This window comes from Gobio gobio (genome assembly GCF_949357685.1).
Source record: "Gobio gobio genome assembly, chromosome: 19".
Classification (NCBI taxonomy): Eukaryota; Metazoa; Chordata; class Actinopteri; order Cypriniformes; family Gobionidae; genus Gobio; species Gobio gobio.
Genome location: NC_137112.1, coordinates 29048108 through 29075569, shown reverse-complemented (window position 1 = coordinate 29075569; position 27462 = coordinate 29048108). Strand labels below are relative to the sequence as shown.

Sequence of the window (27462 nt, the reverse complement as noted above, 5' to 3'; positions counted from 1 at the left end):
TTTGAAACGAGATTGCGGTCTTTTAGCGATTAATCGTGCAGCTCTAATATACTATATTCTATATACAGTACCAGTCAAAAGTTTGGACACACCAATGGGAAAGTGCGTCCAAACTTTTGGCTGGTACTGCACTATAATAACTAGTAAAATTTTGGTCAACTAAACCTCTTCTCGTCGACTAACGTTTAGTCGAGTATTAGGTGACAGCCCTAATTTAAAGGGCACCTATTATGCAAAATTCACTTTTACATGGTGTTTGAACATAAATGTGTGTTGGCAGTGTGTGTACGCAACCACCCTATAATGGTAAAAATCCACCCACTCCTTTTTTTGTAATCCCCATAAATCATAAGCAGTGTCTCAGAACAAGCCGTTTGCAGAATCCTGGTAAAGTGACGTCACATTTCACAGGCCCCGCCCATGAGTGTTGATGGACACTGCCTTATTAGCAGAGAGCTGTACACTACACAGTCGGTTATGGTTATCGCCTCACCAGAGTAGTGCTGGGCGGTATACCGGTTCATACCGAATACCGGTATTTATTTTTGTTATGATATGAATTTTGATGATACCGCAATACCGGTATATGTTGCTTAAACAATGTTCGGAACGCGGCGCAGCGCGTCATTGTTTGAGAGGGAACCCATTTCATTGATGCACTGTAGTAAGAGCAGTCAGAGCACAGTTGAGATCGCATTACAGCACAACCTATGGCTGAATCCTATACTCTCATTCACTGTTCCCTATGTTATCACTTTATTTGAAGGAGTGAATGAAAACGTGCGTGAAGTCGGACAGGCAGTGTGTGTACATCGGCTGTACTCGTTATTGCGGTGCAATGGGATAGAATGAGTGCACTCAATAATGTCCACTAGGGTTTCGGACACCATTACAAAGCGCTGTCCCCTCCAAATAATGCTATATTTTAGGTTATGGGGGCGATTTCGGATTCAGCCCTTGATTACAGTATTGAATTCAAACTACACGCGGCGCGCGAGAGAGAGCGGTTTCTTTCCGCGATGGGTTTAACAACGCTCACCACATGGATCATATAGCGCTGATATAGACCGAAGCGAGCGCATTTTAAGTTTTTTTATGGACATATTTCATAAACTCTAGTGCTCTAGACATGAACCAGAAGCGTGTATGCGCGCATATTTCATCACGTCTTATTAAAATGAAATGTATGCACTGATTACACTGATACCGTATGTCTGATCACCAACGCGCTGACACGATGGATTATTCTGCTACACAAAAGACAATGAATGATGTAAATTAATAAATAAACTGATAATTCAAAGAAGAATGGGCAACAATTATTAAATAAACTCACAATTCAAAGAAGAATGGGCAAAAAAGTAACTGCTTTATTCTTTCTGTGTTAAACTGTGATGCGTTCAGAGTGTGCTCAAATGATATCAAATATCCGCGTTTCTCCTCGTTTTGGCAGTTTGTTGTTATATAGGGTTAGATTTTTAAAATGCTTAAGGTGCCCTCAACTCAACTTTTAATATTCAGGTGTCTGTAAGTATGACTGAGTATGTTGCAGGTCTGTGTTTTATTGGTTGTTGTCTCTCCACAGCATCATTTTGTGAGGCTTTGTAAACCTGTAGGTGGAATTTTTCTACAATTGTTCACTCGTCATGACAGTAAAATAGGGCATTCTAGTCAATCTACTGCAGTATTTCCTCTCTTAATCAGTAGAAAATGTGATTAACACCCGGTCATGCATAGGGGAAAAAATACCGTCATATACCGTGAAACCGATATAATTTAGAAAAATACTGTGATATAAATTTTTGGTCATACCGCCCAGCACTACACCGAAGCATTCAAAAGCAGCATTCAAGTAAGAAATGTTTTCTTAATAAAGCTACTAAAGTTCATTCAGTCAAGAGCAATGAGTGATTTTCTGATTTCTTCTGTTGTTTGATTCATATTAACAGCAGATATAGCAGTAGGTACTTGGTATATTACACTGCTTTCCCTTTAACGTTACACAGATCTAATATACACACAGGATTTCTGTACTTGCTGCATAAGTCCACAGACATAACCAACTGTGTTCATGTGACCTTTGTGTTTCTGACATAACCTTGTGTGCATTTGACAGTTCGCAATAACTCATGAAAGAGAACTAGTCTAGTTTAATAGCCTACTCACGGACGTGCCGACATCCAGCTGTGCGCATGCGTCGGGTGTGTGCGCTCAAGTTGAGAGTAATAAGGCTTTAAAACGCATGCATATGATAATATTTCATGATGATGAAGAACTGCAATGTCACATGACTGCGATAGAGATGATCATCAAAACTAGGCATGTGCCGGTATCAAATTTTCAGGTTGCGATTAATTGCTGAAGCTTTTATCACGGTATACGGTATTATCACGATATTTTTAAAAAGAAGTTGCAAAAAAAGTGTTGTCATACTATAACAGGTTTAAAAACTTTCTTATAACAAAAAACCAAACATTTAAATACAATAAAGCAATACACAAAAATGTATAAAGTAAACAAATATTTGAAACAGATTAAAGTGCTAAAGAATTATAAAGAACAATAGGTAACACTTTACAATAATGTCTCGCCAGTTAATGCATTAACATTAACAAAGAGCGAATAGCTAAATTTTTACAGAAGTTATTCTTCTTTGATAATGTTAGTTTAAAAAAGCAACTGTTAGTGTTAGCTCAGGTCCATTAAATAATACAGTTACAACTTTTGATTTTAATAATGTGTTATTAAATGCTGAAATGTACATTTAACTAAGATTAATACATGCTTTAGAAGTATTTTTCATTGTCAGTTTGTTAATGAATGAACTAATGTTAAATAATGGAGCCATATTGTAAAGTGTGTGATTGAACAGCAGTCAGAACATATTCAAACAATATCTAGGGCATGTAATTTAAAACTCTAAAAAAAGATGTAAGTTTGAAAACGACTTTAAGTCTTTAAGTATTAGGTTTTGTGATGACAATGACCGGATTGTGGTTACTGGGGAAACGGCTGTATTTCTGTTGTTCCATCAGCGCCCTCTGCTGTCTGAAAGTGAATGTGCACTTCAGTGCGTCTTCACGCCTTCCGCCATGTGCTCGGCTCATGAACGGTCTGTTTACATCAGTGCGCGTTCCTCTTTGACGAGTTGTTCATTTTAAACGGTTGATGGGTAAAGTATTCTTAAAATACATTCTAAAAATCTGAATAATTCGTAATAAATAATTATTCACGGTATTTTGAAGTGCCCACGATAACAATATTGTGCATGTTCATTATTGCGGTATATTGTATTACCGTTTACCGGCACAAGTCTAATCAAAACAAACAGATGTTTCAGTTTTCATTCAAATGTTCACGAGCTGTGAAGGCTCCGCCCTCTGGGAAGGGGAGCAGCCGCTCATTTGCATTTAAAGGAGACAAAGAAAACAGCTAAATTTTTCTCAAACCCAAAAATTGGTATTTTCAAAATGGTATATTCAATTATCTGTTAGGAATTTTGATATGAAACTTCACAGACACACTCTGGGGACACCTGAGACTTATATTACATCTTGTAAAAAGGGGCATAATAAGTGCCCTTTAATGCATCTTGTTGAGTACAAGAATTAATTTCTTAAAAAAAAAAAGGTATTGACCTTGACCCCAAACTTTTGAACAGTAGTGTATACTGTTATTGTTCATGCAGCCCATCCATATAGGTACAAAAATAGGGGTGCTCAACATTGGGTGCAAGAGGGCAAGAGGGCAAGAGGTAAGGACGGGTAACTAAATACAGGAAAAGGTAAGCATAGAGTTGTAAAAGGGGATATAAGAGAAGAAAGAAGAGGAAAGGCAGAGTTCATGTTTAAAAATCACTTTCATATGTCAGTAACGATATTCAAAGGCTGAAAACTTTAATTTCTTGTGTATGAGACTGTATGTCCAAATAACCAACATCTGCACTGAAACAAAACTCACATGGAGTAATGTAGAGATAAAGGAACAGTTCAGTTCACAGAGTTCATCAAGTTCTTGATTTAACTTTTTTTAATGGAGCATAAAATAAGACATTTTTAATAGTGACAGACAGAAATAATTCGGTCTATATTTAACTATTTTGCAGGTAGGGCTGGGACGGTTACCGCATTACCGCATTACCGCATTACCGCATTACCGCAATACCGCGGTCACGTGACGCCTACCGCGGGTCTGAGATCGTCACCGCCATCACCGCAAAAAAAACAAAAAACATTGGCCTGCCCATGTGTGCACGTTGTGTCTAATTCCATGGATTCATTGATTCTAATGACATGGATTGTGTCTAATGACATGTGTCTTATATGGATTCAAGTTTTTCTAAACAAAACATAAAAGATGGAGCAAATCCGACCTTTCGCGAGTTGAGGAGCGCAATGTTCCATTATAACATTCCATTTGTACCTGTGTAATGTCTTTTAGCCTATAATTTGAATTTAATTTTACTAAAGCATAAAATACAGGCGCATAAGCAGGACCTCAGTTTTTAATTGCACGTGCTTAACACAATTCTCTCACATGGTTGCGCAGCCAACAATAGCGGGTATGTAGATAGAAGTCATGAAAGCAGAAAAAGAACGCACCGCCCGGGCCATGGGTTTGTGTCGAACGCTGACCGATTTCTCCCATAGCTGGCAAAAAACAAAAAAAAACGGCTTCAGAAAAAACAAACTGAGCTGGACCTGCCTCAGCACTCCTTAGTACTGGTAAGTTTTTACTCTCTTCCAACTCTGTTTGGGAAAGATTGACTACAAATAAGCTGGGCATGCGAAATTTCATTCAATATAATCAATAAATAATCTATTGTAGGTAATTAAATATAAGTTGGCTATGCGATTTTGAAATTCCAATTTCATTAAAAGGCTATCGAAAAAGATATCCGTCTGGCAGGCTTACAAGCACAGTAGTGTGCGACACTTTGCTAAATTAAATAGCCTTCGTTAAATATTTGAACCACTGAGACAAAAGCGCACACAAGATATATAAATTAATATGAATATGTAAAAATATGAAATATAAATAATAAGTAATAGGCTATACAATCACGGTAGTGTGAGCAGCGACACTTTGTAAAATTAAATAGCCTTCGTTAAATAGCACCACTGAGACAAAAGCGCACACGAGATAGGCATATAGCCTATATATAAATTAATATAAATATGTAAAAATAGGCCTAATATAATATAATAATATAATATGTAAAAATTATTTATGTAATATAAATAAAAAATATATAAATAATTAATATATATATATATATATATATATATATATATATATATATATATATATATATATATATATATATATATATATATATAATTATTTATGTAATATAAATAATATAAATATAAATAATATATATGTATGTGATATACAATCATTAGCCTAAATAGCCTTGTTAAATTAGCCTAAAAAGTCTTCGTTAAATAGCCTTGAACCACTGAGACAAAAGCGCACACCACACGAGATATGTAAAATAATATAAATATGTAAATGTTATAAAATATAAAAAATAAATATAAATAATAAAAGTAGCATAATATACAATCAAGGTAGTGTGAGCAGCGAGTGACTACACTTTGTTAAATTAAATAGACTTGAGCCTTCGTTATAGTCTTCATTAACCACTGAGACAAAAGCGCACACGAGGTGTAAATTGTAAATGTAAATTAATAGCCTGAATATTTTAAAATATGTAATATAAAAATATAAATAGGACTATAAATATAAATAATATATTAGGCTATATTATATGGGCGGGTGTGCGCAAAAGTCGTTATAGTTTAAGTGATTGTTTAATGACGACGACTGTAATCTGAAAGTAAAAATATGGGAAATAAATAAACAAATAAATATATATTACTGATCAATACCGATAAATAAAAATGTTTGTTTGTCTTTGTTTATGCTGTTCCATCATCAAATCTCTCAGTCGTGATCTGATCTGCTCTCTCAGGAAAAAATATGAAGGCTGGGATGTAAACCATAGCCTAGTCTATATTTCGTTTTGCCAGCACTTTTTTTTTTCCAGATATCATTCCATTTCTGTTCTAATTGTTCCTGTTCTAAACGTGAAAAAATAAATGTAAAATAAACATGTTCCGTATTATGTTCAATTCCCTGTGCTGGGGTGTGCGTGTGCGGCTGTGCACGAAAGTCGAGCGGTAGCCATTTAAAGCGGTTTACCGCTGAACCGCGGGAATTTCTTGCTTTTCAACCGCGGTAAGAAAAAATCCATACCGTTCCAGCCCTATTTGCAGGAATAGTTTACCCCCAAATATAAATTTTGCCTTCATTTACTGACTCGAAGTCAAAGTCAGACAACACTGACCACAAAAATTATTTATAAAAATGTTTTTTTTGTTTGTTTGTGTTTTCCCCGGAAGAAAGAAAGTCATCATCAACTAATTTAAAGGAATCTCTGAGCTGGCATATTGTGATTGGTCAAGTGACAAAAAAATGGAGCTTGGTGTCCCGGACATCAAACCTAGAAACTTGAAGCACAAGTTCGAAAATAAGAAAAAGCACTTAAATATCTTCTTTTGTGTTCCACTATGACAAAAAAAAGAGAAAGACAATGAAAGTTATACAGGTTTGGAACAACATGAGGGTGAGTAAATGATGACAGCATATTCATTATGCGTTGAACTAATCCTTTGATTGTAGAGTAAATATTCTACATTAATTCAGTTTGGCTGTAGTTCGTACTCCAGCAATACAGTGGAGTTTTGTAAGTGTGGAATTCTGACTAACTCTCCACAAACCCTTCGTCAAATTGGGGGCTGGGGATGCTGGCAAAATGAAAACAAGGTGGCCGCTAAGCAGTTGAGAAGTTCATCCAAAGTTGACTTTCTCTCTTTCCATCGACTTCTCTCTCTCTCTCTCCCCTCTCCTTCCTCTAGGCTCAACTGCCGGAGAACGCATCTGGTAACATTTACCTTGTGACTTAAAACTTTTCTCTACTATTATACAACAGGGCCCTAAACACAACACAAACACACACCAAGTCTTGCTAACTTTTTACAATGGTAACAAGACCAGACCAGGGCCTTACCCTCCCGTGGGCTCATTCAGGTGAACCCGTTTTACGAGCATTCTTCAGCAGAGGGTGAGAAAGCCAAAAAACGAGAGAGAGAGAGAGAGAGAGAGAGAGAGAGAGAGAGAGAGAGAGAGAGAGAGAGAGAGAGAGAGAGAGAGAACGAGAGAGAGAGAGAGAGAGAGAGAGAGAGAGAGAAAAAAAAAACTGGAGTGTGCACTTTTCACTCTTTAAACCTTGTTAGCCATTTTCAACCTTCTTTCTATCTGGCAAAAACAGAAAAACAACGACAGATCATGGAGAAATCTGAACTGGGCTGGAAAAATGCAACAAATTGAGTATGACAGCAATGAGTACATGAAAAACCTAACACTACATGTTCCTCCTCAAGCCCTTTCACCATGTCAAGAGAAAGTCTTTATGCACAAAGAGCTTGCATGTATTTCCAAGTTTCACTTTCAGACACCCACAGTACTGCAGAGAGCTTCCTTCCGCGTATATGTGTGCACATCGTGCACACGCCGTCGCCAGGCACATCCAGCTCGTCGTCACCGCCCGAACGACCTTGAGCCAGTCGTGCAGGAGTGTCGTCATGGCAACACAGCTTTACACAAGCAGCCACAGCTGGATGCAACTTACACATTCCTCTTAAATTCGACTTGTGCTATAGGACACTGAAGGGAGCTGTAAAACGTATCCGGCGCGCACGATGACACTCGCATGCAGATGCCATGCAGAGACTCTTAATTATGACTCATAAGTTTCCAAATGATTCGCACAGAATTTTCAACTTACGACAAACAAACCTTCACACTTGATCTGTGTCTAAAAGGTGAAGGGAGAGAGTTCACAACGTGTTGTTTATGAACTGAGCAAACAGAAAGGAATTAAATGCATTACTCTCTCTGGACTGCATTGAGGAGGACTAACTTTACTTTTCTGCTTGTTTCTCTAGTTAGCAAAATGGAAAGTTTACAGCATCGTAAATTACGCCGTGAGCTCCGACTACAGAACATTTACACTTGAAAATGTTTTTGTGGAGGATCGTCGAGGTGCAGTAAATCATTAATATCCTGAAAGTTCCAAGCGGCTCGTTTTTCGATTCATTTTGCACACAAGTCACAAGATGCGAGTCAACCTCGGCACACTTATTAAAAGTTTACAGGGCTAAAATAACCCGCCTGCACCAACACCTTTAACTACTCAAAGCAAAAAGCCATTGCAAGTAACAGGTATCACATTTCAATTAGTGCAACAATCAAGCTTTTGTTTCAACCCACTGCCATCAACACAAGCGCCCTAGAGCAACACTATACACCCCCCACCATTAATCTTACATTGGAAACAAACACACAGATACTTGATATAACTGGACCATTTTCCCTGCTCTGAAAATAACCGTCACCCACAACCACACTGTTTTCCTTCTTTCAATCTCACGTCACACTCAGAGAAAAGCAGCATTTCAACTTCTTCAAGTACGGAGGACTGAAAAATGCGAAATGAGCTAGGACAATCAGATAAGTGTCAGAAAGGTGAAGAGAAGCACATTAGTCATTCTGCTATTTCGCTAGTCACAACCTCCTGTGATCCAAGAGGAAAGCCACAAAATATCTGTGCAAAAAAGAGCATCTATAACAGATGAGACATTATGGAATAGTTCAACCAAGAATGAAAATAACTTCCATGTTTAATTTCAAGTAAGTTGAGTTGAACACAAAAGCTGAATTTTGCATTTATATTCGATTCGCTCTTTTCCAAATAATGGAGGTGAATGGGGACTAGGGCTGTCAAGCTCCAAAATTAAAATGGGTCAAATCATAAGACTTTTGCACAAGACTTCCGAAGTCACACGACAGCTTCGTGTGATAAACAGACCAAAAATAAAGTCACTCTTCTCTGAAACACGTGATTTTTTTGAGTCAGATCATTTCACTGAATCGACTGTCACGATTTCCAAAAACTTTGCATTCATTTAAGCTAAAATTTTGATTACAAATGTAATGCAACTAACTGTAATAAAATAAGTTGAAGTACAAAAATTACTGCAATAAAAAATCAAAAAAAGCAAAACAGAAATATAAAAAAAACTATTATAAAAGCACATAGCATTACTAAAATTAAAATTAAAAGTGAACATATAAAAATAAAAGCTATAATATATATATTACGTTCTATAATAGTATAATAGATACAATTATTCAGTCTATGGCCACTGGGTGGCAAAAACATCAGCGAATAACAACTTAAATTTTGGTCTGTTCATCACACAATGCTTCAGACATGAAATTAAGTCATATGGTCAACTTTTATGATACTTTTATGGTGCGTTTGCCTTCAGTTGCTCTGATTCAGTGCCACTACATTGAAAACATACCTAAAAATTATTTATTTTTATTTTGTTGGGTTAACTACTCCTTGACCCACAACAATGAAATGAAAATAAGATAAATAGAAGATGTTTGAAATCGAAACTCAGATGTTCCTTTAAAAATCATGGGAAAACTTTTACACAAGCATTTTTTTTCTTCCCCTGAGAGTGTCCCGAGTTAATGAGTTATAGAGCCAGAGCTAACAAATAGACGAGGACAGAGCATCTATGCATCCTTTAATTCTTAACCCCATCTGCAGTCAAAGCGTTCAACACAAGATTGATTCATAGTTAATGCAGCCTGACGCTCGGCGTGTGAGAGAGAGGGAGCTGGGGAGAAAGGAACAGATAAAGGGGGAAGGGGGGGGCTCAGCCTGCGACCAGTGTGAGGAAGAGTTCAGAGGGTCTTTTCCCACACGCAGTCAGGGCATCCGTGGGTCCTGTAGCGTGTGAGCACCAACATACACCGCTGTGCATAACGCATGCTCTGTTCTCATGCATCCACAGAAATGCTTCAAAAACGCACACTGTGAATAAGTGCACTAGTAAAGGCTAAAAAAGGCTGCAGACCAAGCTTTGAAATTTAATAACATCAAATATCAGGAAGAATCTTTTTACACTGTACAGGCAATAAAGGCAAATCAGTCACGGTTCTAACAATATTTTATTAAACAGTGCAAGCATGTTATCTACCTGTGCCTTCAGTGTGCAAATAATAACCAAAAGTATATTTAAAGCGTCTATGTGTCAACATGAGTGCATGTGGATTTCAGAGAAACGTTGGTACTACGAATGTGGTTCTGTGATGTTTCTATAAATGGGCAGTGAATATTTTTCAAACGGTGGGATGTGGTCAAAGTCTCCTAGCACACAAACTGCAGCATTTGGATCACTAAAAAACGTGAATTGCTGTGAATTCAGAGGAACTTCCTTAAACTTTCCAGTAGCGCTGCAGTGCACTGAATACCTCAGGCTAAATCATCGCAATTAACATTGCAAGAGCGAAGAATGGGAGTGTTAAAAATAGTGTCTGATGACTCTGATAAGAATCTTTCACATTCTTACATTCACAATGTACACGTTCCAAACGCGCCTGCCATGTCCAACAATACTGTCTGGGTGGAGATCCCTGGAGTTTGAGACAGGGCCATAATTCCATTATCTGTACAACCTACATCACACTTTATCACCATGAATACGAAATACAACAACAACAAAAATACAAAATCTAAAAGAGTTATCATGCTGACTTTAATTGTATTAACCCTTTATATGTTTTGTCAACTACTTAATACAGCACAGTTTGGTAGGCAGCAAAGTAAAAGCATAAAAACACTGTAAATAATGCCTAGCTTTGATTTGTTCATTCCTGACCTATGATAATTTAATTTTTAACCTCAGTGTCATTAACCAGGAAACCATCTTGTTGTTTGGGCTATTTGAACTTCATCATATTGAACTGAGAGCAAAAGCAACAAAACAGCCTCATAACATAACAACACTACACAACACATCTGAACAGATCGTTTGAGGTCAATACGTTTTTCATTAAAAATGTGAAAGAAAAAGTTGGAAGAAATCGTAAAAATATGCATGCATGATAGTGACAGATAAAGGGTTAAGAATATGTTATGCTTAAACAAACTAACTTCAGCTCATGTAAACTATCAGGTGATCCACAAACTGGTAAACAAACTTGCTGGTGATCAAAGATTTAAAACAGGGGAAAACTCCATATATTCTTGTATTAATCTCAATATAATATAAACCAACAACGGCAAAAGTACAGTAAATTCAAAAATATCTTAATGATTTTGGTTTGTAGAATTTCAAAAGATTCAGACTGGATTCAAACCTCTCCAAAATGTTTATTAACTTAGTAAAACTGTGTCTATTAATGGCAAAAACGTATTTTGGTAGCAGAAGAATACAAAAATCCACAAACTGATCTTGTTATGAAAAGTAAACAAACACGCTGGAGAATGTTGTATCTGGCAACACTGTGTTACTACGATTATTGTCTCAAAGGCAGAATAACTAGGTGGCAAGATCCCCACCGTGGACAAGAATGTACTTCTGAATAACCGGCATCACGTAACATTGTTTCACGAACACAACAATTGCTCAAATGTCTTCATTTACGATCGCGATGAAGTGTTTCGGTTCACTTACCGGTGTAAATGTATCCCGTGAAACACTCCAGTTTCTTTAAGCCACTTCTACGCATCCGCCATCTTCAGCATTAGCTATGTTTGTTTAAATGGGAAACACTCCCAAAGCTTAAAGAAGCCTGCCTGAACCATGCGCGCGGGGAGTTCTGGGTAGTGCAGTTCTGCCATTCAGGCGATCAGCACATTCCACCCAGAGCTAAAGAGGAAAGAAACTACAAATACATGAACCCCTGCAGATCGAAAAATAGACATCCAGTAGGAGATGGGCAGTAGTAGCGATATCGTAGAAAAAAATTATAGTGCGTTTATTTTTAGCTCATCCGAGGACCACATGGAGATAAGTCACGTATCCCTAATGAGTAGGCTGACGTACACCTTTATTTACATAATTTGAGTGTGATGAATGCGCTGCCTTCGCGAGAGATCGAATAATTTGTTCGTAGCACACCTTTTTATTCATAGTCTGTCAAATCAAATCACTTTATTGTCACTACAACATGTACATAAGTCTCGTGTGATCATTGCAGTCTCGTGGTGATAGTAAAAGACTAATGTAGCTACAAGAATACACAATAGGCCTACTAACTTAAGTTTATACCTTATACACGATGTCCACATCTGCACATTATACACACAAAGTATACATTAAGCAATACACACAATCTACGAGCACTTAAACAGTTAACTTGAAGTTGCTGCAAATAAGTTGCAGAACGTTTTTTCTATATGCACGATATGAAGTAGTTAAATTTGCCAGCAAACGTGACAAAAAAAACCTCGATATTTAAAGTAGCCTGTATAAAAAATAGCCCCCATAATTCAATATTTGGGTATTTTTGTCACTTTTGGTGACAAATTGTATTTTGTATTACTAACATACAGATTTATGTTCTAGACACTGATATTTCACAGATATTAGGCCGATGCATTGATTTTACAGTATAAGCTTTTTTTTTTTTACTTTTTCATATTGAGAATACTCGATCTAAATGTTTTTTATATGGTTAGAAAGAAATATGTTCTTTAAGGTAAAAATGCCCATTAAATCAATTTTAGGTGTGCAAATATTGTCAAGTAAAAAAAAAAGTTCATTTCGGACAATATAGCATGCAGAAGGAAAAGCTACAAAACAAATTGTATATAAATGACACAGCAAACATTGATATCTTTACTGTAAATTATTGAAGGCATGTGGATATGTGATATAATAATCTCACTCTCTCTGTCTCTCTTTGTGTGTGTGTGTGTGTGTGTGTGTGTGTGTGTGTGTGTGTGTGTGTGTGTGTGTGTGTGTGTGTGTGTGTGTGTGTGTGTGTGTGTGTGTGTGTGTGTGTGTGTACTTCATGTAAAGGGAATTTAATGGTCAAAAATGCATTTTAGGATGCACTCGTATTCTTGTGGTCTGCAGAGGCTGTAAGTGCTCTGCCCTCTGAAGACCAGACATGGAAGATAGCAATGAACTCGTCTCCATGGTGATCTCTGAGGCATACCAGTGTAGAATTTCAACTGTTGGAGGAGACAGCGCTAAAGAGGGAGGGAGGGAGGGAGGGAAGGAAAAGAGAGGGGAGGTAGGGACGGTGGGAGGGAGGGGGAGGGGAGAATGAGTGAGTCAGACTGAGAAACACAGAGAGAGAGAGAGAGAGAGAGAGAGAGAGAGAGAGAGAGAGAGAGAGAGAGAGAGAGAGAGAGAGAGAGAGAGAGAGAGAGGAGAGAGAGAGAGTGAGAGAGAGAGAGAGAGAGAGAGAGAGAGAGAGAGAGTAGTAATTAGCTCATTGCTTGCTAGCTGTTTCCTGTCATGACAGTTCCCTGCAATACAACCTCTGGTCTCATCTGGCCAAAAAACTTAGACGTAAAACTGAAGCTTCAAGCAATTTAACTACAGGAATCGCAAAAAAAACGCAAAAAAATATATTCTCAAATTGTATTGTTTATTTGATGCTAAGGAAATGCAGCAGGTTGAAACTGAGTGTTTTTTTATTTTATTTTAATTTTAAATAATGAGGAATTATAACAAACTATATGAGATGAAAAAAAATGTATCATGAATGCATTTGCATTGGACCACAAGACTGCCCCAATAACATTCTTGAGAAGCTCAGAAAGAGGCCCATAGACCTGTTGTTGTTCCCTCCCCCAATTCACACCACAATTTGACTTCCCCCTTCCCAGAGTGTGAGATGGTTTACCCCCCAACCCCCTCACTCTGTCTGTCCCCTTTGAAAGGACAGGAGATAGCATTTTAAAAGGACAGGAGATTAGCCCCCAATCATCTGCATCTATAGATTCTCTACCTGCAAACATGCAGTCATGAACCTCTCTTTCACCCATCCCCTCTCCAGATGAAGTGCTTTTAAGATTTATTAGGTTAAATCACCTCTTTAGGAGTGTACGAATGTGCACTGAGTATGAAATTGAAAGCGCAATAATTACATCTGTTTAATACAAGGTTAGTAAATTGTATCACTGAGGTTGAGGCTCCTTGAGGCAATCAATTGTTTAATAAAAGAGATAAATGAAATGCCATATTACTTTATAAAGCTCTCTGGAGATCTTCCTGGCTGTCAATATTTTTAAATATATATACAGAATATTTAAATATACAGTGTTTTTATCATTAACTGCATTTTAAACCCGTGACTCATCTGAAAATCTTAGGATAGTGTAGAGCTGAATGAAATCAGTGTGCCTATGGAAAAACTCTCCATATCATCAATATTTCTTTGGCTTGAGATCTTCCATGCTGTGTGAGTGTTTCTGTGTCAGTATGTGTTTTGATTTATTAATGCAGCAGGGAGTCTCAGACAGCTGTCCTCAGCATAGATGACAACACGAGGAGCAGAAAGCTGAATAGCCTCCTCTAGTGGACAGTCGGTGACATGACCTTTACAGGCCTCAGAACGGTAGTGACCGCTATGGACGTTTTTAGTTGAAGAATCGTGTAAGTAGGCTATTTAAAATTCTATTTAAATGGTTTGAGTAATGTTATTATAAGAGACTTTTTATTCCGTGAAATAGGTACTAAAATCTTGTCTGTGATTTGCAACGAAACTATTTGTGACTGGTATATTCTTACACAAGTCATTTGACTGTGTTTGTATTTTAAAATCTCAAAATGTAACAGATATTTGACGATATTTGGGTTGAATGATATTTGAACAGACTTAATTTGGCTCCATTTTTGGGAGAGGTGTATCTTTCCACCAGAGATATGTGACCATGACAGATTAAATTCATGATCACTGCTAATGAGCTAGCCTATTATGTGATGAATAAATAACACACTCACGTCAAAAAAGACTGAGCTATTATTATTGACATAGACTTGATCGTCCGTTCCACAGACTTACGTTGAAGGAAGGAACCAATATAGAAACAAAGATGTTACCGAGTATTCAAGTTTGTAGAGGACAAATGTAAAAACTTCACCCAAGTTGTTCCAAATCCTCTGTGGAACATAAAAGAAGATATTTTAAGTCAATTGTCACCAAAACATTCAACAAAATATCTTCTTTTATGTTCCACAGAAGAAAATCATACAGGTTTGGAATGACATGAGGGGGAAGAAATGATGACAGAATTGGCATTTTTTGGTGGACTATCCCTTTAAGAATTAGTCATTGAACAAACCATGTTGATTTACCATTAATTTTAATATTAGGCCGAAAGTGACCCCTTCATTTTCTTACAGCTTTATCTAAGGAAATGGGCTAGTAAGGGCCACCCAGAACACCTTAGCAACAGGATAGTAATGCGCTAAACTTCAGAACACCTTAGCTATCACCCAAAACACCATAGTATTGTAGTAGTGAGATTAACAAAATGTAAAAAATAAAATTGTTTTTGAAACCTAATCTAGCGTCTAGTGATGTTTAGCGCTTATACCCCCGGTTTCACAGACAAGGCTCAAGTCTAGTCCCAGACTAAAATGCATGTTTGAGCTGTTTTAACTGAAAACAACTTGCACTGGCATATCTCAAAATATGTCAGTGTCATTCTTTTGTCTTAACACGCACACCAGTAATGTTTTTTTCCAAGGCACATTTTTTAAAGATACTTAAATGCCCAAATTGAACTAAAGCCTAATCCTGGTTTAATCTAAGCCCTGTATGTGAAACTAGGCCATAGATGATAAAACTAGGAATTTCCTTCGACTGAATGTGTGTTTTGCTGTTTCTGCTTGTTGATAACAAGACAAGAAGTCTGGTTTTGCAAGAAGACAGCAGGCGTTGGGTGTGTTCTGGCAGATGACTCACTCAAAGGTGCTTCAGAACCTGCCTAACTAGAGTGGGTTTTAGATAAGATGTGCCCAGACCCCACCCTCTCAGGTCTGCCAGAATCATATGCTCATCATTACACCTTGAGTATACATTAAGGTTAAAATACACGACACAACTTTTTCCAATCAGAGCATATTTTAAAACACTAGGCATCATATTCTTGCCAATTTGTGAATGTTAAAACTGGGCATCATACACTAAATGACTGATGATCACACACTACTAGACTTTTGAAGTCTTTCCAAACACTTGCATGGAAACATGCGCCTTGCTGCTAGGAGACGAACGACAAATAAAGGCAAAATGTGTTCGGCTCAAAATATTACATTTTTGATATCCTGTGACTGGATGGAATTATATGTCCATAATTCAATATTTTCTGTGAAATCTGTCAACTCAAAACTGCAAAATGACTCTGACTTTCGCCGACTAGCATCAACTTTTCCAGACTGTAAATCGGGGCAAAGATTTGGGCAAAAATTGTATTCCAGCCTTGACGTCACCATGAAATCAAAACATGCAATTCTAATGTATTTTTTTGCAGTATTTATTATAAAGGATTTAACTGTGCACATCATTTTTTTCTTTAAATTTATGTGCCTTCGTAATCTTTATTCAAAATAACTTCCCCTCCCGCTTGTAACGACATGACACTTCCTGATGAAGTGTTTTTGGCGCGAGGGCGGGACAACCTGTCACTCACATGACATCACAGCAATAGCAAACCACAACCATCCAATGATCCAATCAATTGCCAATGGACAAAATCAAGCCTTTCCCTACTTTTTGTCTTGTTTGGGAATTTTTAGATAAGAGTCACAATAGAGAAGAAAAGAATATAGCAACTTTCATTTCATGCCGACTTTAAGTCTCTCATTATAGTTTGATTAATGACCACAACTGTCCCTGTTTTGAACTGTTAGATTATTGTAAGGCATACAAAATACTTTTGTTTGAGTAAAATTACACACTTAACATGAATGTACTTCAAGAAACCACTAGATAACCAACCCAAGTTGTTATGATTTTGTAGAATCAGTGAATGATTCAGAGGCAATAAAGTAGTAAATTATTAACTGCATAAATGTACCCGAATATATGTATTAAGGCTGAAAAACATGGATGAACTTGATGTTCATCAGTATTTTTTTTCTCTCAGTGGAGAGTTTCATTCCAGGACTCAAGGCCTTGTGCATGTATAGTGACACTGCTAATTAATTATTTGGTAAAAAATAATGATTTGTTTTAATTAAGTGTAAAACATCTTTAACAAGAGGTTGACCGTGTGAGGTTAAGTAAATTAGCTCAGTTTTAGCTGTACAGATCAAGGCCTAGCTCTTCTTTTAGTCCACGATCCTGCCACAGCCTGTCTACATTGAACAAAAGACATTTACTCAGGAAACGAGTCAACCAATCAGCTGCTGTCTTTCTTCCTGCCAGTGAAAACCGGCCAATCACGGAACTGCTTTCATAGCTGTTATCAGAATGTTGGCTTGGCTGGCTTGGAGAGCCGAGACTGCTGTGTAGAGAGAGAGAGAGGGAGAGAGAGAGAGGGAGGACTGTCCTCCATGTTTTAATAAGCATTGACATTACCCACTGTGTTTTAAGCCATGCATCCACAGAGGTAAGAGATTTTTCATTGCTTATATGCTTTTTACACTACATGTTAATGCTAATGGTTGAATTGTCATGCAGAAATGCTGGATTTTCTGAGAGACAGGGGACAAAAACCTGTCCCAACTCCAAAGAGCTGAATCCTGGCAGTAAGAGACAACTCAGAAATCACACTCACACTGTGTTTTTGTCTCCAGGATCGCATGACTGACCTGTGCTAACACTGTGACCAAAATGGCCTCTTCTGGTCTCTGTCCTAGTAATGTTTCTCTAGAGCCGGAGAGGAGCACAGTCGTGTCAGGTTGTGTCACAGGCCAGGCCTCTCAAAATGGAAGGCCCTGAGGAGCAGACAGTGCAGGCTGTAAGAGGAAGCACACATGTAGAATGGCAGAAAGAATGAGCAGCAGTTTTGGCTCAGGTTGCAAGTTAAAGGAACACTCTTCAATGGCTGACATAATGCTGAATGTCCATTTTGCTCAGGATATAGGCTTAATTCGCAAAAGCATACAGCAGATTGATTTTGCTGACAGAGTTATTGGATTTAAAATAGAAGAGACTCTCTTTTCTATAAATAGGTGCATATAGATGGTGAGTTAGGCTTGTGTTTGACTTTCTAAGTTAAATACAGGCTTCTGTCTGTTTATTCAGGTTGTAAAGAGTCAGTACAGGCCAGGCATTTTATCAAAACTTAGTTGTGGTATGAGTTGGCAGCCATTTCAGACAGACTTCCTTTTTCAGCTGCGCAACCACAAAGACTTTTTGTGTCTCTGTGTGAATATAAGCGTTTCACTTAATGTGGCATCATTAATATTACGTTTGTATCCAGTATTTTCAAATATTTCTCTTGGATGGCAAGTATTTGGAGACTGTATTTGATGTAGCAAGGGTCTGATCAGAAGGTCATAGCAGAGGACTGTGGACTAGTGTTTTTTTCCACAACCATAATGTCAAACTGAGGTGTTTGTAGTTTTTAGTCTACTGTAGCAGTCATTGTCTGCTAACCTGTGCGTTTCACAATTTGTCTGTTAATGCAAGTGATTAAACCTGATTGTCTGTCGGCTTCACCTGTCTGATTGACAGTGTATGTGCACTTGTGATTTCCAAAAATATGTTTGAGCTTGTACTTCTGGAAATGTGATTTTATCTTTTGTTGCTGAGGTTTTTTGGGGGATGGATGAGTTTAGTGTTAAAACGAAAGGAGCAGAGGATTATTACTACAGGAATATAAGAAAACAAACAATTTGAATAATAGGTATCAACAATTTAAAACTGCTATAATTAGCAGTAGACAAATAAGATAAATGTGACTCTGGACCACAAAACCAGTGATAAGTCGCACGAGTATATTTGTGGAAATAGCCAACCAAAAATTAGTTATCCGGGTAAAAATTATCAATTTTTCTTTTATGCTCAAAATCATTAGGATATTCAGTAAAGATCATGTTCCATGATGATATTTTGTAAATTTCCTACTGTAAATGTATAAAAAAAATTATTATTGTTAGGAATGCCTTTGCTAAGGACTTAATTTGGACAACTTTAAAGGTGATTTTCTCAATATTTAGATTTTGCACACTCAGATTCCAGATTTTCACATAGTTGTATCTCGGCCAGATATTGTCATATCATAACAAACCGTACACCAATGGAAATCTTTATTTATTCAGCTTTCATATAATGTATAAATCGCAATTTAAAAAAATGTACCCTTATGACTGGTTTTGTGGTCCAGGGCCATGAGAAAAAAAAGGACATTTTAACACAAACACACAGGTTTGTTTTGCTATCTAAGTGAGGACATGCTATAGGCGTAATGGTTTTTATACTGTACAATCTGTACATTCTATCCCCCTGCACTACCCCTACCCCTAAACCTACCCATCACAGGAAACATTCTGCATTTTTACATTTTTAATAAAACATTGTTTAGTATGTTTTTAAAGCTATTTTAAATATGAGGACATATGAAATGTTGTCATATTTCATGTTTACGTCGTAATACCAGTAATACCTGTGTCATTATACAAATGTGTGTTTTCATAAATCACAAAAACAAACACACTCACAAATATCATCAGGAATTATTAATTCATAAATATGAGTTTTACAACCTGAACTAAACTTGTCTTGTCATAAAAAGTTATATGATGCTTAAGAGACTTATTGACCTTGACACACGGTTATAAAGGGTCTGCAGGGGTCTGCTCTATAATGCTGTTTTTATTTATCTATTTTCTTTGGTCACACCACATGACATGTTGGAAGTTTTTCAAATGTTAATACACAATGAAGCAGTTTAATGAAATATTGTTTTTCTAAAACAACAACAGCGATGATGATGATGATAATAATAAAATATTATGCCACACTAACAAATAAGGTTTTCTTTTAAAGAATTTATTTCTTTATTTAGACTTTTTTTCTTCATTATGATATCAAGACAGTACCACCCTGACATTTTTTACTTTATGCCCCCCCCCCCCCCCTTCAAAAATTATCTCAATGATTTTTAATCATATAATGATTAAATCATTATAGCCTATGTATTAGGGCTGCACAATATATCGAAATATCGCAAATGTACATATCGCGATATGCATATCGCAACGGCACGCAATATCAGAATGATTTTAATTGGCTGCTTCAACATTGTGAAAAGTGTACGTTTTAGGTCGACGCATATAGCAGAGAATAGACTGGGCACACGATTGTTACTTATGTGACTTGCTTGACGTTAAAAAGAGTTATTAAATGCAATAACTTGCGAAAAACAACTCTTTGCAGTCTCACGCTGTCTGATACACACTAGGCTTGCTACGATAGTCGGTGTTGCCGGTGTTACCGGTGTTCAGACTCAACAACGCTTACATCACTTGCCCACCGTGGCACCGCCCACCGTCGTTTTTTTTTTTTTTATCCTAATAAAATAATTTAGTTCAGTTAGAGAACAGAAAATACAAAGGAAACAAAGCGCGCATTGTTTCCTTTCGTCTGTGACTCCGTCTCCGAGTCCGACACTCTGAGATGACGTAATTTTTGCCGCGCACACTCGTGCTCGTTCGTTCTGACCATGGTGCGGACGCGTCGAGTATAAACAAGGGTTCACGCACGAATTGTCATTCATTCATGGCGTGCGTCTCACACATAGACCGATCAATGCCTGATCAGTGCCCTGACTACTAGGGAACTGTTGAGACGCACCCATGGCCTCACAGAGCGCGCATTTACGGATGAACTTCATTCATGGTCTCACAGAGCGCGTATTTACCGACGAACTTCATTCATGGTCTCACAGAGCGCGCAATTACGGATTAACTTCATTCATGGTCTCACAGAGCACGCATTTACAGACAAGCTGTCATTCACGGTGTGTGCGCGCACTGGTGCGTTTTCAGTTCAGTTTTCAGTTGCGGTCGTGTATGTTACTTTCGGTTAGATAGAATTAGTGATTTACAAGCCCCCGCCGGTGATACCGGTATTACCGGTGTTGTCACACGTCGATTAACCGGTGGGAAAATTTCCTCACCGTCACATCCCTAATACACACCCCGAAACGTGCGCACAAGCCACCTCTCTGAAAGCGTGTGATCCCTTCAGTTCTGTTTCGTGTCTTGTTACACACTCAAACTGTCAAATACACTAACAGTTATGTCAAAATGGCTGTCTTGATGAGTATTCATGTAAACATAGTCGTTTATGCTTTAAGTGAACAATATCAGTTGGGGAAAGAAACCGAATGCGTGTCAATAGGATCCGTGCATTAGGTCTTAAAGTGGCAGTACAGTAATACAGTAAACCTGCTAATACAGTAAACCTGCTAATACATTAAACTTGCTAATACAGTAAACCTGCCGCTGTCTGTCAAACAACAAAAGAACAAGAGAAAATCAATCAGTGCTGATTAACCTTTGTAGCTTTATTATGTATAAGTGTATATTTTATTAATGTGAAGACTACTGTTTTTTTTTTAGTTCTTATTTTTAATAACAAAGATCACTTAAAATAACAAAAATTATCGTCCACCCCTAGTTCAGGTGTCTTTGTTTACCTGGATGGTTAGTTTTAGGTTGATATAACTATATATTACCAAGTCAAGCAAAGAGTTTTTGGTATTTAAATATTGGCATTACATTTTTTGTTTGTTTACAGAATGTTTACAGTCAGATTGGTGACATTAATTTTTGCTAAAACACTGCTGGTCACTTTCAGAAGTTGTAGCATTGCTTTCTTTTCTCAGAAAGAATGTGAAACACATAAATGGTATCATTCTCAGTGTTTTAATAATTTTTTTAATATAATTTAAATAGATTTTACACACTTAAAGCAATATCGTATCGCACACCGAATATTGCATTATTTAACAAGGTATTATAGCATGGTATTTTTAATGTGTAAACAATAGATCCAGACATTGATCATATTACAACATTACTGTGCAAACTGAAATTATTTTTAGTTGGTTCATGAGCTCATTTTGGCAGACGGCTGACTGTATGTCAATCTTGAGCAGCTAAATGGGAGAACATAAGGAGTATTCCCAAGACCTGCAATTCACCACGACTCTGATTACATTTTCCAGCCTTTTCTTTGTCTCATGGTGTTTACAAGGCCTTTACTGCATTCCTGTGAGTCGCTCATTTGTCAAATCTCCATCCGGCTCTTACTTAGCACAACAAGGAGAGAGAATGTGATCAAAATGGTCGCCCTTAACAGTGACTTCAGGAGGAGGAGGAGGAAAAAACCATCTGACATGTTTGTCCGAACATCTACATCCCGTGTTTATTCAAACCGGTAGTTTTCAGACTAGAATATGAGTATTTTCCTTGTAAATGACAGCAGCAGCAGCAGCCCTCCCTGCATTGCAGCAGTGTATCAGAGCAGAGAGAGGGGAGCAGGGAGAGCCTGTGTGGCACACACAGCGCCAGCCACCCAATCACGCGCCTCCGTGTGGCTCTCAAACCAATCGGCAGCACACAGCTGAGGTTAAAGATTGACAATCGCTCTGAGAGCAGCAGGGAGAGCAAGGCCCTTCTGGAAAATTCTGCACCCATCTTTGTCTCATCCCTCACTGCCTTTAAATGTGAAAAAACACATTTAAAAGGCTCAGCCTGAAGAATCTGTGTACTGTGCCTGTAAAGAAAAAGGTATGCTGTTATTATATGTCAGTTTTTAGATGGAGAATCATACAATGCTAGTGGGATTGTGTGTTTTTTGAGGGGAGGAAGCTTGTATTTTAAGGTTATACGTGTATCTGGGATTGTATGTTGCCATTTTTAACTCTATGTTTTCGGGTTTTGTGTAAGAGGACTGGATTCTGCTGTGGGTGGGGAGTGGATGGTGCATGCAGGTTGGACGTGAGGAGGCCAAGATGGCAAGAGCTCATGCTCTACAGATGTTTGCCTTGCGCATGCTGTCAACACACCCCCTCCCCATCTGCATCTCTGAAGGTTGGGGGTGCAGGACAGAGCAAGATCGCTTCCACATCAGTGCAAGCGCATGAGAATAGACCTTGTGACTGTCAATAACAGTGTGATTTTTGTCTTTGATCATCCTGAGATTTGTTCTAGGAGGACGTGCTCTGTTCCTCTGTTCATAACCGAGATATGGTGGGCGTGTGCGATAATGACCCGGGCATCAGGAGGAAAAAAAGGGGCCTTTTTAAAACCGTTCAGGCTGCAAAATGACTGAGATGGAAAACGTTATGTTGCTTGGAAAGTCTCAAGCCTACGTGCCGCATCCAAAATTGAAACTGAGGTTTAGCGTTGGCATCAACTAACATTATATCTGATGAGTTATGGACCATCGTTCTGATGTGCACATCATATTCAGATGGCGTTTGTGTGTTTATTGGGATTTCTAATAGAAAATTCTCTCTTGGCAGTGAGAGGAAACCATCTTGGCGCTACCTTTGCCAGTGTTGTAACTAAACTGTGTTGCATTTGATTGGAGAAAAGCACATTATTGTTATCCAGAAAGGAAACTGCTTTGTCTTTTTGTATATGTTTACATAAAATGTGATGTTTTTAGCCATGCCACTTGTTATCGAAACCATCAGGAAAGGCCACGGCTGATTTTTTTGTTTTGTTGCTAGTATCAAATGCTCATTTGTATTTGGACTTGCACCTTCCACATCATGTTTCATCTAATATGCTTATTCTTAATGTTCAGTTTCTTCAACAATAAGTATAATATATCTGTAAATTTTGGAGTCAGATTAGTCCGGATTAGCATTTGTCCGGAGCGAGTGGACCCTCGGAGTGGAGAATAAGCATATTGTGCTGACTTCGAATGAGGCCCTGCAGTGAATCTGACGTCAAAGGGCTCTTTCACTGTGAACTTCCTTCTCTTCTGCATTCAAAGCTGTGGAAGGAAAGCCTGTTTTCAGTGAAATTCTATATGAAGGCATTTGCTTGCTTGGTGTTTGGTAAAATGGTAAAGTTAGGTTAGATTTTGATCATGTTTTGCTTCATTATTGCTAAAAAGAAATTCAGCAAGAAAAGCCGAAATACAGGTGCCGTTATGGTATAGGTGTAAAATGGACATTTAATATCATTCATTTCTTTTCATTGTGGCAGTTTGGCTGAAGGAGAAGGGAAGGAGTCAGATGCAATTGAAGGGATGGAAATCGCAACACGATCCAAGGGTGAGAATCGTCCTTGATGAGATGAGAGTGCCACATTTATTTCCCCGTTCAAGTGTGAAAACATATTTGTTGATGTTTTTCAGTATGGTTTAATTTATACGTGCAGTTTTAACATTAGTCATTTGTCCCATTGCCATGCAGTCTCTGATCAAGGGTCAGCGGAAAGGACCGTCCCTAAGCGCAAGGTTTCCAGCCCCCCTCACTCTTCAAACGGACACTCCCCTTCCGAAACCTCCTGCAGTCCTGTGAAAAAGAAGAAAAAACCAGGAGCCGTCAATAGCAGTAAAGATCAGGTGCAACTTTCGGTCCCTATACAAGCCCTTGTTCAGTCCCGCATGTCAGTCATTCACAAATTTCAGTGTCCGTCTGTTATTTATTTATTTATTTTTTGTCTTTTGGGTGGCTTCTTCGGGGTGATACACTGTAAGATTTGATGGTGTTACCTTCATCCTGATATAGATGTACTTTTTATGATAGTCACTGCTTGTTTTTCTACCGTTTTAGCTAAAAAGAATTTAAGCCTGATTGTCAAACTGTGTTTTAGGACCCCTCTAAGCAAGTCTACCTCTCACAAAAAATAAAATCAGAACACTATCGACCAGACTGTACTTGTGTCGTCTAGCATAATATTTCAGCAAGACGGATTAACTAGGTGATTTTTGGCCACTTTAAGATTTGTGTCCAATCTTGGGCAAATAATAGAAATGTGTCTGTTACAAAATCTACATCAAATCTAAACCTACGATCTACATCTAAATGTTATGCATATTTATCAGTCATGTATAAATTAAACAAGAATGGGATTTATATAATAGTACTAATAAACCAAAAAAACATTTAAACCAAGTTTATATATTTATTATATAAATTATTTAAAAAAAAAAGTAAACCTACTTGAATCTTGCTTGTTCATACTTATTAACTTAATGAATGTAAAAAAAATAATAATTTTGAAAGAATTTAAATACATTCTGAAAACATAAGTATTTAAATAAAATCAAATAATAAGATATTCAATTTGTTTCGTAATAAGTAGCAATTTTTTTTATTATGTGTCAGATGCAGAGTACATTAGTTTAATCATTTTAACAGTTAAATCGTATTTTTATAAGGATTTATAATTCGAATAATAATATATTTACATATTTATTCAAAACAATTATAATTCAAATACTACTACTACTAATATTAATAATATATTTACATATGCATACAAAGGTAAAGCCACATCTCAAGGACATGAATGACTGATGTCCAAAATGAAATAATTAAATTAATATTAATTAGGAAGGTCAGTTTAATAAGGCTGGTATAGTGTCAAGAGTTTATCAATATATTAATCAATATATTAATATCATATGTTGGTATATGTTGAACTTTAGTTTTTTGACTGATGTGGCCATTGCATCACACTGTTTTTCAGTCTCACACCATGAGCGTTTTGCTTAACAGCATATGTATGCAAACAGACCATCCTTAATGTTAAGCCCTGGTATCTGCTATTGATAAACCCTCTTGAGTCGCTTCCTACGTTTTTTTGCTGGGAATCCAAAAACGTACTATCTTTCGACAGTGACATTCATTTTCACAAACAACCTAAGGTCCTCGCCTTCAGTTTTATGAGACAGATAATGAGCTCAGCCAAACAAATGCAAGGCAGGTGGCTGTCATGCAAGCTAAGCAGAAATGTGTGTCCAGGGACAGAGCATGAATCATGTTGATACAGCTGCAATGAATTATTAGACCTAAGCTTGTTTCTGCCTCTAACAAGAATACATTTACCTTTATGTTACAGATTGAAATGCCATTTATTCAGTGCCCATTCGTCTACATTTGCTCTCGTCTGTCCTCCCATGCCACTCCCTGATTGATAACCTTTGTGCCTGTTTGTTTTGTGTTGTTACCTTTAATACCCATGTTTTAAAACCCGACCCTCTGTTTCTCTCGCCCGCATTCCAGTCAGAACTAAGACATGGTCCCTTTTACTATGTGAAGCAGCCCGCACTCACCACAGACCCTGTTGATGTTGTACCGCAGGACGGGCGGAATGACTTCTACTGTTGGGTGTGTCATCGCGAGGGCCAGGTGCTCTGCTGTGAGCTCTGCCCGCGCGTCTACCATGCTAAGTGCCTCAAACTGGCCGCAGAGCCTGAAGGAGACTGGTTCTGCCCTGAATGTGAGGTACTGGCTCATGCGGCTTCACTTAGACTAAAAAAAAATCATTTTTTTCTAAATATTTTTTTGGACAATATTTTTTAGTTTTCTTCTTTTCCAAAGACCAATTATAATATAAAAACTCACAATTTGTAATTGCCTGGCAGTTTGTTGGCAGAGGCTATTTACACTAACTCGGCCCAATGACGTCTGATAGGGCCAGACACAATTACAGAAGACACCTGTCAATAGTAGCAATAGTGTTGGGGTTGGGTGCATGGCTGCACATTTTCACACAAATCGACCCGAGTCGAATTCGCCTTTTGCCGAACTCACTCTACACCTATCACATATCAGATCGGAAAGGCATTTATTTTCAGTAAAAATTAAGAAAATATTCTAAAAGTGGAAATAAAAGTGTCTAATATGTGTTTAATAAAAATATGTGTTTATTGGTTCGGGTTAGGTGTAGGGAGGACTTTATTGTTCCAATAAGGCAGCATCCATTCAATGATTTTAATAAATGTAATCATTTACACTCATTTACATGTTATTATTGCATAACATTTATTGTACAACAACACTGAGGTGCAAATAATATCTGCTATAAGTATAAATAGCACACTTATTGCAAAGAAAATATGGCTATTTTTACAGTGTAAATAGCATATTGCTAAGAAAAGGCTGCTATTTTCAATGTGTTAGTAAAATCTATTGCTACTTGCACTTAGTGTAAGTAGAATTTATTGATATTTAAAATATGCTATTTTCACTTAAATAAATAAATAGCCGCTGCCTTGAATTTAACAGGCTTATTTTGCTACTGTATGTTTAAGACTTCTTTACTGTACGTAAATTACCTCTTTTTGATTGGCTAAACTTTTTGCAAGTGAAATGTTGCTGAATACTGAACATGCAAGCTGAAGTGTAAATGGGGGCAGTCATATACCATGAAGATAGTTTCTTAATGACACATTTTTGTAGCTTAGTTTCAATTTATTTTTTAAACTTATTCAAAAGAAATACAAAAATGTTGTGTTTTTTATGATATAGAAACGTCTCTTTGATATTTGCATATAAAGAAAGGTTTAAAGCAAGTATGAAACGGAAGTTGCGATAGTCTTTTCTTCTCTATTGTGATGTATATCTGTGTGAGATGGCTTCTTAAACAAGAA

At 37.4% G+C, this 27462-nt stretch overlaps 2 protein-coding genes across 7 annotated transcripts in view; one reads left to right on the top strand and one right to left on the bottom strand.

Annotated features, from left to right (window-relative positions):
* The window catches only part of ncoa3 (nuclear receptor coactivator 3), a 65013-nt gene extending 53327 nt beyond the window's left edge, over positions 1-11686 (bottom strand). Inside the window, exon 1 of the mRNA XM_079845218.1 lies at positions 11601-11686. The gene's annotated coding sequence lies outside the window, so the exon portion shown is untranslated. The remainder of the gene's footprint in view (positions 1-11600) is intronic.
* Positions 11687-17372: 5686 nt separating this feature from the next.
* Positions 17373-27462, top strand: part of zmynd8 (zinc finger, MYND-type containing 8) — a 34852-nt gene continuing 24762 nt past the window's right edge. For 2 of the 6 annotated variants that reach the window (XM_079845227.1, XM_079845226.1), the window contains exons 1-4: positions 17373-17500; positions 24066-24133; positions 24275-24426; positions 26093-26314. In XM_079845227.1, the coding sequence (XP_079701353.1) occupies positions 17487-17500; positions 24066-24133; positions 24275-24426; positions 26093-26314 (456 nt within the window). In that variant the 5' untranslated portion in view covers positions 17373-17486. The remainder of the gene's footprint in view (positions 17501-24065; positions 24134-24274; positions 24427-26092; positions 26315-27462) is intronic. The other 4 variants (XM_079845229.1, XM_079845228.1, XM_079845231.1 and 1 more) reach the window with 2 other exon arrangements.